Raw genomic sequence first — 20,896 nt, 5'->3', positions numbered from 1 at the left:
TTCCTGAGACTATCCCAGAAGGGAACGCCCTGGGGTATAAACAGGGAGATCTGGACTATGTCGATGTAGTGTCTTGGGAAAGATAGATCAAAGAAAGTTTTGTAGTCTGCAATTAGAAATAAAAGCTGGACTCACAGTGGACTCTGCACCTCAGTCCAATAGAGGCTGCAGGTCCCCAGACCCATTGCACCAGATTTTGTGTTCTGTTTTCTTTCTTGTCGCTTGCTCCTGGACCTTTAGGGCAACACTTGATCTCCACCCTGAACTCCTTTCAGGGTGTGTTGAAGATCAGCAATTGCAGTGACAAGTGACTCCATTATTATAGAACCAGATGGCAAGCATCAGTTTTTAGCTGGCAGTTCCTAAGGAAAGGAGCCACACCTTTTTTTTTTTTTTTAATGTAAAGAACCAGATGGTAAATATTTTAGGCTCTGCTATAGTCCCTGTCACACCTACTCAACTCTGCCATTATAACTAGCATGAGAATGTCCATAAAGCATCATTTATCAAAAAAATCACAAAACAAAATGTGGTATAGAATTTAAGTCTATTTTTGAAAACACACACATACAAGTCAACAGACATAAATTTGTTTATGACGCACTTACTATAAGCCATGAAATTAAAAGAGGCTTGCTCCTTGGAAGAAAAGCTATGACCAACCTAAACAGCATGTTAAAACACAGAAACATCACTTTGCCGACAAAGGTCCATATAGTCAAAGCTATGATTCTTCCAGTAGTCATGTGCAGATCTGAGAGCTAGACCATAAAGAATGCTGAGCGCCAAAGAATTGGTGCTTTCAAACTGTGATGCTGGAGAAGACTCTTGAGAGTCCCTTGGACAGCAGGGAGATCAAACCAGTCAATCCTAAAGGAAATCAACCCTGAATATTCATTGGGAGGACTGATGCTGAAGCTCCAATACTTTGGCCACCTGATGTGAAGAGCCAACTCATTTGAAAAGACTCTAATGTTGGGAACAACTGAGAGCAGGAGGAAAACAGGGTGACAGAGAAGGTGATGGCTGGATGGCATTATCGACTCAAAGGACATGAATTTGAGCAAACTCCAGGAGATGGTGAAGGACAGGGAAGCCTGGAGTGCTGCAGTTCATGGGGTCGCAAAAAGTCAGACACAACTTAGCAGCTGAACAGTAACACCTCTGAGCTACACACTACTCCCATGGAGAACAAGACAGCATCCAGACTGTCATGATGGAGTGTACATGCAGTGAAGGGTTAGCAGTGTTTTTTTCCTGTCATTTACAATGATCATATTATACTTTCTTAATTAAAAAAGTCATAAAGCCATTATCCTTCTCAAACATTTGAACCTTTTTTTTTTTTAGTTATCAGCATTATGAATTAGAAATAAAGAAGATAGAGGAAAGATACTTTCCTTAAAAAAAACAGAGATTGAGAGGGAGAAATTAAACCTTTTACATTTCTCTCATGATTTCCTGGGCTTTCCCCAATGGCTCAGTGGTAAAGAATCTACCAGCAATGCAGGAGACTCGGGCTAAATCCCTGGGTCAGGAAGATCACCTAGAGGAGGAAATAGCAACTCACTCCATTATTCTTGCCTGGAGAATCCCATGGACAGAGGAGCCTGGTGGGCTACAGTCCAAAGGATCACAAAGAGTCAGACAAGACTAAACACACAACAACATTTCATGATTTTCTAGTTTCTCATGACCCAGTTGTGGCTTCCCTGGTGGCTCAGATGGTAAAGAATCTGCTTGCAATGAAGGAGACCTGGGTTCAGTCCCTAGGTTGGGAAGATCCCCTGGAGAAAGAAATGGCAAACCACTCCAGTATTCTTGCCTAGAGAATCCCACGGACAGAGGAGCCTAGCAAACTATAGTCCATTCTGAGATTTTCAATGATAATTTTTCAAAGAAAGTTTTTACATTTGCAACTTCTTTTTAAGGAGAGTTTACTGACCTTTTAAAATATTTATTTATTTCATTTATCTGGCTCTATCGGGTCTTAGTTATGGTCTGTGGGCTCTCTCATTGTGTACAGTTAGTTGCTCCTCAGCCTGTGGGATCTTAGTTCCCCCACCAGGGATCAAACCTGTGTCCCCTGCATTGCAAGGCAGATTCTCAACCACTGGACCACCAAGGAAGTCCCTACATTTTTATCTTAACAGCAGTGAACTTGACTGTCATACTAACTGCTCACTTTTATACTGACATCCTTTCCCCTTTCTTGAGTGTTTGAATTTTATTCGTGCTTCTCTATATACCTCAAGGAACATTTTAGGATAGGTTTGCAGGTGGCTTATTCTCTGAGAAATAACATGATAGTTCTCCCTCTTAACCACTGTAGAATGGCATCTTATAAAAGAGATGCTTGAGGCCAGCCTATAATTATTTGACCCCTAAGAGTAATCTAGCATATCTATTTTTCAGATCCTCACACATTTTGTTATGTCTAAAATGTAGATTCCTGTTTTATATATTGACTCATGTATGCATGCTAAGTCGACAGTGTTACTCACTCAGTCATGGTGAGCTCTTTACTATCCTGTGGACTGCAGCCCACCAGGCTCCTCTGTCCATGGGATTCTCCAGGCAAGAATACTGGAGTGGGTAGCCATTCCCTTCTCTAGGGGATCTTCCCAACCCAGGGATCAAACCCGGATCTTTTGCATTGCAGACAGATTCTTTACAGTCTGAGCCACCAGGGAAACCCCCTTGGGAGTAGTCTATTATATCTACTTTTTAGATGCTCACAAAATTATGTCTAATATAGACATATAGATTTCTATTTCATGTATGTATAAAACATCCATTCACCTATACACACACACACACAGAGTTTATTTTATATTTGTATCTCTCTTAGAAAACATTGTGTTTTGCTTCTCTTCTTTGACTTTCTTTCCTGACCCTCAGTAACTTCCTCAGATCAATGGGTTCAGCTCTGAGGTTTTTTTTCTTTTATTTCAACTCTGTTCCTTCGTTTCTTCTACAATTCCTATAGTGTGGTCTCTGTGATTCCATTTGTTTCTCCTAGATTTGTCATCCTTATATTCCATTTTCTCTCGTCATTTTTAATATCATTATCTTTTTTATTTGAGTTCTGGGTAAATGCCTTGAGTTTGTCTTCTGCTCCACCCATTCAGTTTTTCACCATATCCTATTTTTAAGACCCATCTTCCGCTGATGTTTTCACTTTGGTAGTCAGATTTTCCATCTTCAATCAGTTTTTCCTAAACTTGGATTTCTCCCCCCAGTTCTGAGTGCTCACTCTAGTATCATGATGGCATTTTTTTTTAATCTTTATTGTTAACAGGAATCAGAAATTGTATATAGTAAATCCACTTCAGATTGTTCCTGTTGATCTTTTCTTGAGCTGCAGTCTCTTTCCTTATGTTCAGTGATTTTTCTGCTTGCTCCTCCTTAGAGGTAAAGACCTGCTTGCCAATATAATGATTAATATAAGTCGTGGCCTAAATCAGCCAGCATTCCTGATAAGACCCTTCACATTTTAAAGAGAGCAGAGACTTTTTTTTGGGGGGGGGGGGGAATATAATTGCTTTACAACGTTGTGTTCATTTCTGCTGTACAATGAAGGGGATCAGCTATATGTACTCACATATCCTCTCCCCCTTGAACCTCACTCCAACCCACCCCTCTAGGTCATCACAGAGCACCAAGCTGAGCTCCCTGTGCTATACAACAGCTTCCCTCTAGGTTAACTGCTTCACACATGGTAGTGTATATATGCCAATCCTAATCTCCTAATGCATCCCACCCTCCCCTTCTCTGCCTTTGTCTACATGTCTGTTCTCTCCGTCTACATTTCTATTCCTGCCCTGCAAATGGGTTCATCTGTACCATTTTTTATATTCCATATGTATGTATTTAATACAGTATATTTGATTTTCTCAATTTTCATGACCAAAGTCGACAGCCTGTGAAATGGACGAGAGATGGCTATAAGGAAACCCCCAGTGCTTTTCTCCCAACCATGAACCTCAGACATACCCTATTCTTTCCTGTGGCCTTTGGCTGGGAAATAACCCTCCAGCAGCCACTAGCCTTCCACTCTGGGGTGGGCCCTCAGAGCAGAAGCCACATTTGTACCCCATAACTAAACCTTTTTCTGCTTTGTCTCCCACAGGATCGCTCGCATGATTCGTCAGGAGAGAGGCAACGCCCTGCTGGTTGGAGTGGGAGGCACAGGAAAGCAGTCTCTTACAAGGCTCGCAGCTCATATATGTGGTTATAGATGTTTGCAGATTGAGTTGAGCCGGGGATATAATTATGACAGTTTTCATGAGGACCTGAGGAAGCTGTACAAACTGGCTGGTGTAGAAGACAGGAATATGGTTTTCCTCTTCACAGACACCCAGGTACATATTTAAATAACCAAAGAGCAAGAACAGGAAAGGGAAAGGCTACCCACTCCAGTATTCTGGCCTAGAGAATTCCATGGACTGTATAGTCCATGGGGTCACAAAGAGTTGGACACGACTGAGCGACTTTCACACAAAAACAAGAACAGGAAAAGGACACGTGTTATAATCGCACCTGTCCTTCAAATAGCTTGTATGAATGATGTAGTTCAGGGAATCTTTCCATCTAATAACAGAGTTCTTGAACCTTATAAAATACTACTTCTTTTAACAACTATTACTTCCATCTTTAAATTCTACATAAGAAAATGTAAGCAGAGGTTAAGAGCATTAAGAAGGGACTTAACTTGGAGAGGAAAGACATAGACAGCAGAAGGTGATAAGCTATTTCTGTGGAGGTAAATATAAAAAAGTAATTCCCTAAGTGAAATCAACTAGGGAGATTTGCTTTACTCAAGAAAAGGAAAAAATAATGGCTATATTTTAGTTAAATTAACTTTAAAGTAGGATTACATTCATGTCTACCACAACCAATTTAACTGATTTTTAATTTATTCTCTAATAAAATGGCTCAACTGCTAAAGAATCCACCTGCAAAGTGGGAGACCTGAGTTTGATCCCTGGGTTGGGAAGATCCCCTGGAGAAGGGAAGGGCTACATACTCCAGTATTCTGGCCTAGAGAATTCCATGGACTGTGTAATCCATGGGGTTACAAAGAGTCAGACACGACTGAGCGACTTTCACTTCACTTCACTTCATTTTCTACATTGATTACACTTGGGTATTTTAATATTAGGGAAAATAAGTAACTACTAAGGACATACTGTACAGTACAGGGAACTCTACTAAATATTCTATAATGGCCAATATGGGAAAAGAATCTTAAAAAAGAGTAGATATAGGTATATGTATAACTGATTCACTTTGTTTTACACCTGAAACTAACACAACATTGTAAATCAACTATACTCCAACAAAAATTTTTAATACATATATATAAATTTTAATTAATTTTTTAAACAGAAATCATCCAAAGAATAAGTGATAAATCTGACATATAAATATTTTAACTTCATTTTAGTTTCCAAAACACTGTAAACATGACTAAGTATGATCACAAAATAGGAAAAATATTTTTAACATATGTTACATGCAGTGAGCTTATATCTGAGTTTGTAAATATCTTTTACAAACAAGAATTGAATATGTGGCCACCAGCAGCTCCCTGCCCTGGGCCCTGCACATGGAGGCACCGCTGAAGACGGCAGTGACCCTTGCACCCTCTGCAAACCTTCTGCAGTGTTCACAGAGTGCACGTAGTAGTTGATCCTGTGGACCCCAGTAGCCTGAGTGGAAGAGACATAACCTTCACATACTACATGCCCCCACATCTGATGCCCTGCCTCCCTAGGCCTGGAGTCTAACACCCCAGTGTGCCCCAAGCTACAGGTAAAAGTCTTCCCTTACCAAAGTCATCCTATGAAATCTGGAAGAAGTGACTCCTTCTTCTAATACACTGACACTGCTTAAGTCTACAGGGATCGTGAAGAACCAGGGGAATGTAACTCCATGGTAAACCTCCTATAACTGGCCCCAAGAAATGGAGATCCACAAGCTGGCCCACAAAGAATTCAAAATAATCATTCTAAAGATTCTCTGAGAGTCGCAAGAGAACACAGATAATTTCATGACTTCAGGAAAATAATGCAAGAACAAAGTGACAGCAAGTGACATCACCAAGACGGCCATATAGCTCAGTCCCCACTTTGCTCCGCCTCACAAGAACAACTAACAATCATTCATGGATAAGACATGGAGAAAGTCCTAGGACATGGGGGTGAGGCCGAAGCATACCCCCATGCCACAGAGACTGAGATAGATCATGTTAGAAGGGTAAGAGGATCAGTTACACACTGACCACACTGCCCTACCCCCAGGCCATCACAGCATCACATTAAGAGGTCTCCCCTGAGCCTGCCAGTTCCTCCAGTGGGAAGAAAGAGGCCAGGACGGACATCCTGCTCCCCGGTATTCTGGGCCACGTTGGGGTTTCACTCCAGTCTCGAATCACAGAGATGGTGAGAGACTCTGCAGCACTTGATCCCTAGGAATCCAGTTATGTCATAGAAGCCTTGAGGATATAATAACCAGGACTCCAGTCATGACAGACCAAGTTCTTACCCTCAGCACCCAAGTAATGGTCCAAGCCAGCAGCTTTACTCATACACAGAGTCAGTCTGACCAAGGAGCTCAGCAGATGCAGATCTGCCTGATTCAAAGTCCTCAAATGAAGTGCCTTGCCAGCCCTGGAGCCTGGTCAGGCCCCCAACTCACCCAGGCAGGGGAACTGAGTCACACCCTGCTCTCTGCCGAGTGTACCTCTTGGCCCTTCCCGGCCAAAGAGCCTGACCAGAACACCTGGAAAGCTCTGTAGCCCAGCAGTGCTTAGGAGTCTGGCAGGAAGAGCAGATCATCCACACTGCAAAGCTAGTGAACCACTCAGCCAGGCAGGATGGCTAGAGTCAAGACCACAGGCATCCTTGTTGCACATGAAGCCAGTTATTCCACTCTGCCAGGACAGGAAAGCTAATTCCTAGTGCCATCTACTGCTAAGTATAGTACCCAGTTCTGATAGTCTAGGAAACCTGATCAGAGAACCCAGGCAATCACAAAGTTCATCCTATAGCCTTGCTCATTCAAAACCAAGTCGGAAGTCCTGTCCAACTGTTCTCAGCCAGTAGCATCACCCATGACCTCAGAGCTCAGGCATTGTCCTCACCCCAAAATAGACACTGATAGCAAGTCCCACCTGCTCAAAGATGTTACCAGTTGACATGTCCAGAAACCCAAACTGAGCTGACTGGCAAAGAACAATCTCTGCCAAAGTGGACCAGTAAAATCTGGAAGAGGACATCATTTACTCTTCTTCTGGGATTTTATCTCATTCCTGGAAATGGCAATCCACTCCAGTATTTCTGCCTGGAGAATCCCATGGCTAAAGGAGCCTGGTGGGCTACAGCCCATGGGGTCACAAACAGTCAGACAGGACTGAGCCTCTAACACTTTCACTTTTCTTTTATTTGCAACATACTCTTCTGTTGCCTCATTTTGCCTAATTCTGTTTTTATTTCTATGCATTAAGTAGGTCATTCTCATTCATCATTGCTCTGTAAATAGTTGTAATTTTGGTGTGTCCGTGGGAGGAGGTGAGCTCAGGGTTATCCTGCTTTAACATCTTGGCTGCTTCCCAAGATTGTTGTAGTTGTTCAGTCGCCAAGTTGTGTCTGACTTTTGCAACCCCATGAACTGCAGCACGCCAAGCTTCCCTGTCCTTCACTCTCTCCTGGAGTTTACTCAGATTCATGTCCATAGAGTCAGTGATGCCATCCAACCATTTCATTCTCTGTCACCCCCTTCTCCTCCTGCCCTCAATCTTTCCCAGCATCATGGTCTTTTCCAATGAATTAGTTCTTGGCATCAGATGGCCAAAGTATTGGAGCTTCAGCATCAGTCCTTCCGGTGAATACTCAGGGTTGATTTCCTTTAGTATTGACTGGTTTGATCCCCCAAGGCTATCTTCTTTTAAAGATAAAATTAATTCAATGTGAATTTTAGATCATATATTTGCTTTATAATGTATAGGAAGTAAATGTAAAATGGTTGACTAACTTATAATGACCACTCTGCTTTCTTCTACAGATTGTAGTGGAAGAGTTTCTAGAAGATATAAATAACATTCTGAACTCAGGTGAAGTGCCTAATTTATTTGAAAAGGATGAACTGGAGCAGGTTTTAGCAGCCACCAGACCAAGAGCAAAAGAAGTAGGAATTTCGGAGGGAAATAGAGATGAGGTAAGACATGTCAAAATGGTAATAAGATTTGGGAAAAGAAAAAGTTGTCTCAGCCTTTTTCCAGTCATCCACAAACCCTTTTAAGCAGTCCATGGGTAGAATTTTTTCAATGTAATTTGTTTTTAATCCTGTGTACTTTATTTCCTATATTTAAAGCATTGGTTCATGAGACTTCCGGAGATGCTTAGGGAAAGCACAAAACAGAATCCCTACTACCTACAGAGGGTCATGCTGCTGCTGCTAAGTCGCTTCAGTCATGTCCGACTCCGTGAGACCCCAGAGACAGCAGCCCACCAGGCTCCCCTGTCCCTGGGATTCTCCAGGCAAGAACACTGGAGTGGGTGGCCATTTCCTTCTCCAATGCATGAAAGTGAAAAGTGAAAGTGAAGTTGCTCAGTCGTGTCCGACTCCTAGTGACCCCATGGACTGCAGCCCACCAGGCTCCTCCATCCATGGGATTTCCCAGGCAAGAGTACTGGAGTGGGGTGCCATTGCCTTCTCCACAGAGGGTCATCGTCCTATCCAAACTGGAAAGCTTCTCTTGTCCTTCTTAAATACAAGTTTATTTCACACACCCCCAGTGCCCTGCCTGAGGAGTTCAGTGCTTTTGACTCCATGTCCTGTCAGCAAGAGGGCTTCCCAGGTGGCTCAGTGGTAAAGAATCCTCCTGACAATGAAGGAGACTCAGGTTCAATCCCTGGGTCCATCCGGAAGATCCCCTAGAGAAGGAAATGGCAACCCACTGAAGTATTCTTGACTGGGAAACCCCATGGGCAGAGAAGCTTGGCAGGCTACAGTCCATAGGGTTGCAAAAAGAGTTGCACATGACTTCACAACTAAACAACAATAGCCTATCAGCAGAATTATGAAATGCATTCTCTCTCTCACACACACACACACATGCACAAAACACAGCTGCGGTCCACTTTCATTTCTCCAACACTGTGCTAGATTCTCTAAGCCACTGCTTGTCTATCCCAGGTCTTTCTCTTCTTTCTGCATCTTATCTTTTTTGGCCACTCTTTCTCATATTATCTCTTCTGTGTCCTTTCATGAGAATTCCCTCCACTGCTAGGTCAGGACTTACGGGCACAGACAACTATTATAAGCAGAAGTGGCTTTAACATTGGGAGGGCTAAACAAAGGGATGCCATGCTGAATTCCTTGAAATGATTCTGAAATGACACTGTAGAAGTCAACAGTCAAGGACACTGCTGTGTCTGCCACAGTCATTCTGCTGAGCCAGGAAGCCTCTAACCCAGAATGCTACTGCTTCAGCTCCCAAGCCACGTGTCCCCCACCGTGTTGGGAGGAGCTGAAGTAAGGAGCCACATCCAATGATAGTGATAACAGGTCCATGTCATTTCTGCTGGGCTCTGCACCTGCAAAAATATTTGCCCTGCACCGTGTCTCTCTCTCCCAGTGGTCTTCTACCTCAAAGCAAAACGTTGTATGAACACACCTCTCCACTTTATTCAAGGGGTCTCTTAAATCCACTGATGAAGAGTACTCATATCACATCCCAAACCCAAGTTGCAACAGAGTCTGAAAAATATCATTTAATCCTTTGAGTCTGCATGAGAAGAAGGGACTTGGAATGGGATGTTAAAACAATTCACGCATCCACTCCACAAACTTTAAATTTGGTATTGGTAGAGTCAGATGCATTAGCCAACATTTATTTTCATCATGGGTTCAGCCTTATTCTAAATTGAAAGTATCTTTCTTTTTGTCAGGTGTTTCAGTATTTCATCAGCAGAGTCCGTCAGAAGCTGCACATTGTGCTCTGCATGAGCCCCGTTGGGGAGGCCTTCCGGTCCCGATGCCGGATGTTTCCATCCCTTGTGAACTGCTGCACCATTGACTGGTTTGTCCAGGTCAGTGACATCACAACATATCTCTTTGAGAAGTTGGACTTGCTTGACTTTAATTTTTTTTATTAAAGTGTAATTGATTTACAGTGTTTCAGGTGTACAGCAAAGTGATTCAGTTACATATATATTCAGTTATATATGTGTGTACATATACATATGTACACACATATATATATATATTGGATTATTTTCCATTTAGGTTATTATAAAATGTTGAATACAATTCCCTGTGCTATACAGTATAGGTCCTTGTTGTTTATCTGTTTTATATAAGTGAAAGTGTTAGTGACTCAATGGCGTCCAACTCTATAACCCCATGGACTGTAACCCACCATTCTCCAGGTAAGAACACTGGAGTGGGTAGCCATCTCCTTCTCCAGGAGATCTTCCCAACCCAGGGATTGAACCCCAGTCTCCTGCTTTGAGGGAAGATTCTCTACCATCCGCTGCTGCTGCTGCTAAGTCGCTTCAGTCGTGTCTGACTCTGTGCAACCCATAGACGGCAGCCCACCATCTGAGCCACCTATATATAATTGTATGTATATGTTCATCCCAAATTCTCAATTTATCCCTGCTCCCACCTTTCCCCTTTAGTGACCACAAGTTTGTTTACTGTGTCTGTGAGTCTGTTTCTGTTTTGTAAGTTTATTTGTATCATTTTTTTAGATTCCACATATAAGTGATATCATATGATATTTGTCTTTCTCTGTCCAACTTCACTTAGTATGATAATCTCTAGGTCTATCCATGTTGCTTTTAAATGGCAATATTTCATTCTATTTTACAGCTGATTAGTATTCCATTGTATATATGTACATATGTGTGTGTGTGTGTATGTATATCACATCTTCTTTATCCATTTGTCTGTATCTGGACAATTAGGTCACTTCCATCTCCTGGCTATTGTAAATAGTGCTGCTGTGAACACTGGGGGCCATGTATCTTTTCGAATTAGAGTTTTTGTCTTTTTCAGGTATGTGTCTGAAGCTGCTTGATTTTAAAAAGGTAACACACTGTCCACTAAGAACTCAAGGGTACATACATTAGCTTCAAAACCCACTGGGAATTTACTCACATGCAAGGGTTGACAATGGCAATCATTGAACAAATGCGAATAGAATTTATAAAGAAGAGGAAACTATTAAATTTGTCAATGTAGAGGTTATCAATGATCTTGACAAGAGTTATTTCAATGGAGTGATGGGGGGAATGACGCTGTGAAAGTGCTGCACTCAACATGCCAGCAAATGTGGAACTCAGCAGTGGCCACAGGACTGGAAAAGGTCAGTTTTCATTCCAATACCAAAGAAAGGCAATGCCAAAGAATGCTCAAACTACCACGCAGTTGCACTCATCTCACACACTAGTAAAGTAATGCTCAAAATTCTCCAAGCCAGGCTTCAACAATACGTCAATCGTGAACTTCCAGATGTTCAAGCTGGTTTTAGAAAAGGCAGAGGAACCAGAGATCAAATTGCCAACATCCACTGGATCATCGATAAAGCAAGAGAGTTCCAGAGAAACATCTATTTCTACTTTATCGACTATGCCAAAGCCTTTGACTGTGTGGACCATAATAAACTGTGGAAAATTCTGAAAGAGATGGAAATACCAGACCACCTGACCTGCCTCTTGAGAAACCTGTGTGACATGGAACAACAGACTGGTTTCAAATAGGAAAAGGAGTACGTCAAGGCTGTGTATTGTCACCCTGCTTATTTAACTTATATGCAGAGTACATCATGAGAAATGCTGGGCTGGATGAAGCAAAAGCTGGAATCAAGATTGCCGGGAGAAATATCATAACCTCAGATATACAGATGACACCACCCTTATGGCAGAAAGTGAAGAAGAACTAAAGAGCCTCTTGATGAAAGTGAAAGAGGAGAGTGAAAAAGTTGGCTTAAAGCTCAACATTCAGAAAACAAAGATCATGGCATCTGGTCCCATCATTTCATGGTAGATAGATGGGGAAATAGTGGAAACAGTGGCTGACTTTATTTTTCTGGGCTCCAAAATCACTGCAGATGGTGATTGCAGCCATGAAATTAAAAGACGCTTACTCCTTGGAAGGAAAGTTATGACCAACCTAGACAGCATATTCAAAAGCAGAGACATTACTCTGCCAACAAAGGTCCATCTAGTCAAGGCTATGGTTTTCCCAGTAGTCTTTTATGGATGTGAGAGTTGGACTATGAAGAAAGCTAAGCGCCAAAGAAGTGATGCTTTTGAACTGTGGTGTTGGAGAAGACTCTTGAGAGTCCCTTGGACTGCAAGGAGATCCAACCAGTCCATCCTAAAGGAGATCAGTCCTGGGTGTTCATTGGAAGGACTGATGTTGAAGCTGAAACTCCAACACTTTGGCCACCTGATGTAAAGAGCTCACTCATTGGACAAGACCCTGATAATGGGAAAGGTTGAGGCTAGGAGGAGAAGAGGATGACAGAAGATGAGATGGTTGGATGGCATCATCGACTTGATGGACATGGATTTGGGTGGACTCCAGGAGTTGGTGATGGACAGGGAGGCCTGGCATGCTGCGGTTCATGGGATCGCAAAGAGTCGGACATGACTGAGTGACTGAACTGAACTGATGAGGGACAAGGTTCAAAAGAGAAGAAGGAAGAAGAATCAGAGACAAACCTTTCAAGGAGTTTTGCCCCAAAAGAGTACCAAGAGATGAGTAATAGCCAGAGGGGTATGTGAGGTCAAGAGAGAAGTATGTTTAAGTGGGGAAAACAAGCAACACATGTGTGCTGATGGAAATGATTCAGAAAACAGAATAATATTGATGGTGCAGCAGACAGAGTTACACATTGCTGGACCAACATGACTGAATAGGCAAAAAGAGATGGGACAGAGTTCCCAGTGAAGGGGCTGACCTGGGCAGGAAGCACGCATAGCTCACCCCAAAGCATAAAATGCAGGTAGAGGGGAAGACAAGGTGAAAGCTCACTGAAATTCTATTTGCATTGCTTCTATTTTTTTAATTATGTGGGAAGCAAAGTCATGAATGGTGAAGAAGAAAGAGGAAGTGTTAGTAGTCTTAGGAAGTAACATAGGGTGTGAAATACTCAGGGAAATTAGAAGTGATGGGTGAGACAACACAAGTTTTTCTGGGCTGCACTAAGAACTCGCTTGAGCTAGTTGTCATGAATTGACAATGAGACCAGTTAGCACAGCTATGGGTTTTTCTCTAGCTGTGCTAGCTGCATGATTGTAGACGTGAGGGTAACAGAGAGTTGCACTTGACTGACGTTCAGCTGAGCTCAAAGGGTTAGGAGAGGAGCAAATGAGTTGAGGTGAACAGGACAGTGATTACACCAAATTCAAATTGTATAATAGGCAGAGTAAGGACATGAGATCCCTGTATGTGATTTTAGTTATGAAATTAAAAACAGCCACGTTTATTCATTCAACCTAGACATTCATTCAACCAACTTAGATAGCATATTAAAAGGCAGAGATATTCCCTTGCCAACAAAGGTCTGTCTAGTCAAGGCTTTGGTTTTTCCAGTAATCACATATGGATGTGGGAGTTGGACTATATAGAAAGCTGAGCACTGAAGAATTGCTGCTTTTGAACTGTGGTGTTGGAGAAGACTCTTGAGAATCCCTTGGACTGCAAGGAGATCCAACCAGTCCATCCTAAAGGAAATCAGTCCTGAATATTCATTGGAAGGACTGATGCTGAAGCTGAAGCTCCAATACTTTGGTCACCTGATCTGAAGAACTGACTCATTTGAAAAGGCCCTGATGCTGGGAAAGATTAAAGGTGGGAGAAGAAGGGGATGACAGATGATGAGATTATTGGATGGCATTACCGACTCAATGGACATGAGTTTGAGTAAGCTCTGGGAGTTGGTGATAGACAAGGATGCCTGGCATGCTGCAGTCCATGGGGGTCACAAAGAGTCGGACACAACTGAGTGACTGAACTAACTTATCCATTCAACCAACAGTAGTTATTGAATAACTTCTATGTAGCAGACACTGTGCTGGGGTCAGCAAATGCAGACCCAGATGCCCATCTATTGAACACAGCCATTCAGTTCATGAAACATCATGGACACAAGTAGGAGTTACAGTGAAGGGGGGCCAAAGTGAGGAAGAGTTGCAGAGAAATGCATTTTTCTTAATAGTTAAACTGTGCATTATGGAAATGAGCAACTGACTTTCCAAATCATATCTTTATTTACAGTGGCCCAGAGAAGCACTTCTTTCTGTATCAAAGACGTTTTTCTCAAATGTTGATGCCACAAATGAAGAACTGAGAGAAAAGCTTTCCCTCATGTGTGTGAATGTCCACCTGAGTGTCTCCAATATGGCGGAGCGCTATTACATGGAGCTCCGGAGACGGTACTACACAACACCCACTTCCTACTTGGAACTCATCAATCTCTACCTGTCTATGCTGACTGAAAAGAGGAAGCAGTTAGTTTCTGTAAGTTTAATATTATTAATTTAAAAAAAAATTTTTTTTGGCTTGGTCTCAAAACCTTTACCAGAATGTGTAAGATCTATGTGCCATCTTGCCTATTGGACATCTCTCCATCCTAACATGCCCTTGACAACCTACAGTATGACCAAAAAGTATATTGTGTTGGTCATTTAGAGGCCTTGCCCTTCCTTAATATTTTGTCTTCTATCATTTACATAAGATTCCTTGACTCAGGGATGTGATATGGACATTGTAACAGAATTAAAGTTAAGCCCATATCTAGCCACCTCTGCAGTGTTTAGTAAGAAGGAAAACTTTTGGTTTAGTAATGGAGATGGGAGTTTGGTTGTCTTACCTATCAGTGGTTCCCATTCAGAGCAAGGACTCGTGTCAGGCAGACCAGGTAGCACCTCTATTCTGACTCTTTCTTCCTGAACAACTTGGAGCAGGTTTTGTAACTACTCCAATCTTAGTACAAAATAAGGTTTTTAAAAATCTGTATCTACCTCTTGGATTGTTGTAGAATTTAAATAAGGTACTGTTTGTGACATATTGGCATATGATCTGACACAAATAAGTGCTCAAAATAGTGACTGCTTACTACATCGTCATCATTGTAATCATCATTAAGCTATTAACATGACCTAAAATTTTCAACATTTTAAATAACAAAAATGAAATCCTTTATCATTTAGATATTTTAAATGTTTTTCAATGGATATTACCTGGTAAATGTATGCCTAGTAAAATAATGTGACAGATATTTTTGAAACCAGCCTATTTGAGCCACCTTTTCTGTCTCATCCTCAAAAAAGTTATTCCCAGGTGGCTTCTTTACCAAATACTGCCCTTTGATCCTAGTCAAGGGTTTCCTACCCCTGTGGACACATCAGCAACCAGAGATAAGTATCTGGGACACTGTCTCCATTGGGCCTCAGCCCTGCTGGTCCATCCTAAGGAAGCAAGCTCCCAGAGATGTGAACTCCAGGAATTTGCATCTGAACTTGTCCTTAATTCATTCACCATGCTACCAAGCTACCACAGAGGCTAAAACTAATACAGTGAGATCCCTCAGTGATGCCCTACTCCCGTGGCCAGGGGACAGGGGTGCAAACCCACCGTGGTGAACTACAGGGCTATGTGTTCCTGTACGTTCAGTGTTAAGTATTACAAACTGACTCACTAATTCTGCAAATGCAAAATTCTAGTACATAAATCAGATAGAGATACCAATAAACTCATAGTTTGTAATACTCAACATAATAGTTATTTTCTTTGTCGTTTAGGCACGTGAACGGGTGAAGAATGGTCTCACCAAGCTATTAGAAACAAATGTACTAGTAGATAAAATGAAATTAGATCTTTCAGCTTTAGAACCTGTCCTTTTAACAAAATCACAAGATGTTGAAGCCCTGATGGACAAATTGGCAGTGGATCAAGAAAATGCAGATCAGGTATGCAGCATCGCCTGACAGTGGGTGAGGACACTTTGACCACCAGCTGACCCCTTACATACAATGATAAAGAAGTGGACTTTTTAGACATGTTATTAAATTTAATTTAATTATGTTGTTAAAACAATGAACTGGTAGATCAGTTTAGCCATGCTTTTAATCCTGGCTCTCTCCCTGAGAATGAGGAAATGGGACAGAGAAAGTTGTAAGAAAAGTACAAGCTACAAATATAAAGCATCCAATCTTCTCCCAAGAATGAATCAGTTATTCATTCTTATGACTCTATCTCCATTATTTTATCATCATGGCCTGAGATGGACAAAGAAGAGTATAAAATGCAGTATACCTAACCTTCTTTCATCATTGGTCTGATTCAAAGGGGTAAATATAACTCACTATTATTTGCCTTGTTTTTTTTTACTTTTTAAACTTTTTATTTTGTTTTGGGGTATAGCCAATTAAGAAACAATGTTGTAATCGTTTCAGCCATACATATACATATATCCATTCTCCCCCAAACCCACTTCCCATTCAGGCTGCTACATAACATTGAACAGAGTTCCATGTGCTATACAATAGGTCCTTATTGGTTATCCATCATTCACTTTGTTTTTAAACATTGAAATTCACATACTGAGATCACTTGAGCAGTCATGTTTCAATGATTAGGTCCGTAGCATTGTGCAAGAAGATGAAGCAATAGCAAAAGTGAAAGCTGAAGAGACCCAAGCCATAGCTGACGATGCTCAGCGAGATCTTGAAGAAGCGCTCCCTGCCCTCGATGCTGCTAACAAAGCGTTGGATTCCTTAGATAAAGCGGATATATCTGAAATCAGAGTTTTCACAAAGCCCCCAGATATGGTCATGACCGTGATGGAGGCCATCTCCATTCTCTTGAATGCCAAGTGAGTGCCTCACAATCACCCAATACAAAATGCCTGGTGGAATTTCTTTGCTTTTTTCCTTCATTCTCATTTACATGTTTCATTCTTTTCTCCACCCTCTCATTGATTCGAATAGTCATCCAACAAATTGATTGGTGCTTTAATAGTATTTTTTAATTAATTTATTTATTTTTAATTTTGGTCTTCATTGCTACGCAGGCTTTCTCTAGCTGCCCTGAGCAGGGGCTGCTGTCCAGCTCGGTTATAGTATGCCGGCTTCTCATTGAGGTGGCTTCTCTTGATGCACAGCACAGGCTCTAGAGCAGGCAGACTTCAGTAGTTGTGGTGCTCAATCTTAGCTGGCCCATGGCACATCATGGAATTTGCCCAGATCATGTCCCCTTCATTGGCAGGCAGATTTCCAACCACTGGACCACCAGGGAAGTTCCAATAGTATTTTTTTAAATTTTAAGTGACACACAGATTGGACATCACTAATCACCTATCTTTATAGCTTCTTTAGATTATCTTCAATTTTCTCTCTTGCTTAGAAATAACAATAGTAATAGTAGCAGTAAAACAAAACTCATTTTAGGTGGAAATTAACATAAATATTGTTCTACAAATTTTGCAAGTCAGTTAGATACAAACAAAGTGAGTTTTTATAACTATAGCTCAACCAGTAAATGGGGCTTCCCTGGTGGCTCAGATAGCCTGCAATTTAGGAAACCCGCATTTGATCCCTGGGCCAGGAAGATCCCTTGGAGGAGGAAATGGCAACCTACTCCAGTATACTTGCCTGGAAAATTCCATGGACGGAGCAGCCTGGTGGGCTACAGTCCATGGGATCGCAAAGAGTCATACACAACTGAGCACCTAACACTTTCAACCAGTAAATAAGAACATTTTAGGGAACATCATTGTAAATATTAAAAAGAAAAAACAGGCTATACACACTATGAAAGTAAATAGCATAAATATATGCCTAGAAAACAAAAGTAGTAATTCATGGTACTCTTAAAACCTAGCAAAATGCTTTCAGTAAATTGTGTTGTATTTCCTTTATAATAGGAAGACTCAGAGCAAGTTAAACTCATTACATAACTAATGACATAGACAGTTGACGTTGTTGTTGTTCAGTCATTAAGTAGTGTCCAACTCTTTGCAACCCCATGGACTGAAGCATGCCAGGCTTCTGTGTCCTTCACTATCTCCCAGAGTTTGCTCAAATTCAAGTCCACTGAGTTGGTGATGCCATCCAACCATCTCATCCTGTCATCCCCTTCTCCTCTTGCTCTCAATCTTTCCCAGCATCAGGGTCTTTTCCAATGAACTAGCTCTTTGCATCAGGTGGCTAAAGTATTGGAGCTTCAGCATCAGTCTTTCCAATGAATATTGAAGATTGATTTCCTTTAGGGCTGACTGGTTTGATCTTCTTGCAGTCCAATTCCATGAAATCATGCATAATTGACATATATCTGTAGAATAATATCTTAATGTTCTCAAAGGAATACATTTCTTTTGTTGTCACGTTCCTTTATTGCAATGCTATTAACTTACCATTTGTGTCTTTTAGACCTGACTGGCCAACAGCAAAGCAACTTCTTGGTGACTCTAACTTCCTAAGAAGACTTTTAGAATATGATAAGGAAAATATTAAGCCTCAAATCCTGGCAAAACTTCAAAAATATATTAATAATCCTGATTTTGTGCCTGAAAAAGTTGAGAAAGTATCCAAAGCATGTAAATCCATGTGCATGTGGGTAAGAGCCATGGATTTGTATTCCCGAGTTGTCAAAGAAGTCGAGCCAAAGAGACAGAAACTCCGTGCTGCACAGGTATATTGTCTGTGTTGTGATATCTTACAGAATCAGTGACCATGATCATCAAACATTCAAGCTTCTTTTGTGGTGCCACTGAGACCCTATGCAATATAGATAGTAATCATGCTCTTGAAGATTATTTTTCGTTTTCACAAAAGTGTTAGTCGCTGAGTCGTGTCTGACTGTTTGTGATCTCATGGACTGTAGCCCACTAGGCTTCTCTGTCCATGGAATTCTCCAGGCAAGAATACTGGAGTAGGTCGCCATTCCCTTCTTTAGGGGATCTTCTCAAATGAGCAGTTGAACCTGGTCTCCTGCGTTGCAGGCAGATTCTTTACCATCTGAGCCATCAGGGAAGACCAGAGTAGCTAGAAGAGATTGTTATTTCACGTTCCCAATGCTGTGGGTCCGGTTTGATCCCTGGTGAGGGAACCAGATCTCACACGCTGCAATTGAGAGTTTATATGCTGCAACTAAAGATCCTACATGCCGCAACTATGACCCAGCATAGCCAAATAAATAAGTAAAGATTAAAAAAAAAAAAGATTCAAACATGAACAAGTGTGGCTGTGTTTCAATATAACTTTATTTATGGTCATTGAAATTCAAATTTCATATAGTTATCATGTGTTATGAAATATTATTCCTTTGATTTTTTTTTTCCCTAACCATTTAAAACTGTAACCACACAAAAATAGGTAGCAGGCTGGATTTGGCCTGCAAGCCATAGTTGCAGACCTCTGCTCTAGAGAACTAGTTAGGAAAGGTTAATTTTCACTATTGCATGAATATTTCATTTGTTTTATCACCTTTAAAATACTTATTTACTTTTAGCTGCACTGAGTCCTCGTTGCTGTTCAGACCTTTTCTCTAGTTGTGGTGATCAGGGTCTACTCGGTGCATAGGCTTCTCACTGCAGTGGCTTCTCTTGTCGTGAAGCATGGGCTCCAGGGCTCATGGTGTTCAGTAGTTGCAGCACATGGCCTCAGTAGTTGCAGCTCCCTGGCGCCAGAGTTACAGGGAAGCCTTGCTTTAGCATTTAAAGTTAATAGTTCATTGTAGTAACTAATTCACCTCCAAATGCTTAGTACATCTGTTTTGCTAATCTTTCTATGATTCATTGGGCTTTGTTTTGTTCTGTTTGGTCCTCCTCTTATATTTTATTCTACTTTATATTTGGTTTAATTTTGTATATCATATCAAAATCTTTTAGAACAAAATCTTTTGGGGAGAAAGAGAAAGCAAATCTGATTTTTTTAAAAATAGCCCATATAAATAGGCAAATTCAATCCTCTTAGGAGCTTATTCTTAAAATATTTACTTGATTTTATTAGGCTGAACTTGATATCACTATGGCTACTTTGAAAGAAAAGCAAGCATTACTAAGACAAGTGGAAGAACAAATACAAGCCTTACAAGATGAATATGACAAAAGTGTGAATGAGAAAGAAAGTCTGGGTAAGTAACTATAAAATTTGTGTTGGTTAAGAAATGCCAGATTTTCCAAAGGAGACAGTGTTTTCAGGCAGTCAGATCTGTTACCATCCAACATATGGGCGTATTTGCATTAGATGGATGGCCTTAACCTTCAAGTATAACATTAGAAGAACTGAGTATATTGTATGTATTCAACTTCTATGTCTGAATAAGACAGAGCAGCGCATGAATTTGATCCAGAAAATAAATGCTACAGGGGCAAGAAGAGAGCTCTGTCTTCAGCCAGAAGAAATGAGTATCAAAAAGGAGCTCTCTGTCACAGATGTGAAGAACAAACTATATGGATACCAAGTGGGAATGGGGAAGGATGAATTGAAAAATTGGGATTGACATATACACACTGTTGATCCTATGTATAAATTCATATCAGACTCTTTGCGACTGTAGCCCACTGGACTCCTCTGTCTATGGAATTCTTCAGGCAAGAATACTAGAGGGGGTTGCCATTTCCTTCTCCAGAGGATCTTCCTGACCCAGGGATCCAACCCAGGTCTTTTGCATTGCAGGCAGATTCTTAACTGTCTGAGCCACCAGGGAAGCCCCATAAAATAGATTACTAAGGAGAACCTACTGTGTAGCACAGGGAACTCTACTCAGTGCTCTGTGGTGACCTAAAGGGGAAGGCGATCCAAAAAGGATGGGATATATTTATATATGGCTGATTCACTCTGTGGTACAGCAGAAACTGACACAGCTGTGTAAA

The 20,896-nt window shown here is 41.2% G+C and overlaps 1 protein-coding gene across 2 annotated transcripts in view; it reads left to right on the top strand.

The window, feature by feature from the left end:
• The window catches only part of DNAH6 (dynein axonemal heavy chain 6), a 285,139-nt gene that overhangs the window by 167,931 nt on the left and 96,312 nt on the right, over window positions 1–20,896 (top strand). For both annotated transcript variants that reach the window (XR_005718342.1, XM_040224335.1), the window contains exons 46-53: window positions 4,133–4,364; window positions 8,068–8,220; window positions 9,957–10,097; window positions 14,296–14,538; window positions 15,822–15,989; window positions 16,659–16,894; window positions 18,450–18,711; window positions 20,031–20,154. Coding sequence is in view for 1 of the 2 variants with exons in the window: in XM_040224335.1 (XP_040080269.1) it covers window positions 4,133–4,364; window positions 8,068–8,220; window positions 9,957–10,097; window positions 14,296–14,538; window positions 15,822–15,989; window positions 16,659–16,894; window positions 18,450–18,711; window positions 20,031–20,154 (1,559 nt within the window). In the remaining variant the exon portion in view is untranslated. The remainder of the gene's footprint in view (window positions 1–4,132; window positions 4,365–8,067; window positions 8,221–9,956; window positions 10,098–14,295; window positions 14,539–15,821; window positions 15,990–16,658; window positions 16,895–18,449; window positions 18,712–20,030; window positions 20,155–20,896) is intronic.

This window comes from Oryx dammah, unplaced genomic scaffold, assembly GCF_014754425.2.
Source record: "Oryx dammah isolate SB20612 unplaced genomic scaffold, SCBI_Odam_1.1 HiC_scaffold_25, whole genome shotgun sequence".
NCBI lineage: Eukaryota > Metazoa > Chordata > Mammalia > Artiodactyla > Bovidae > Oryx > Oryx dammah.
This window is presented reverse-complemented; position numbering and strand designations above follow the sequence as displayed.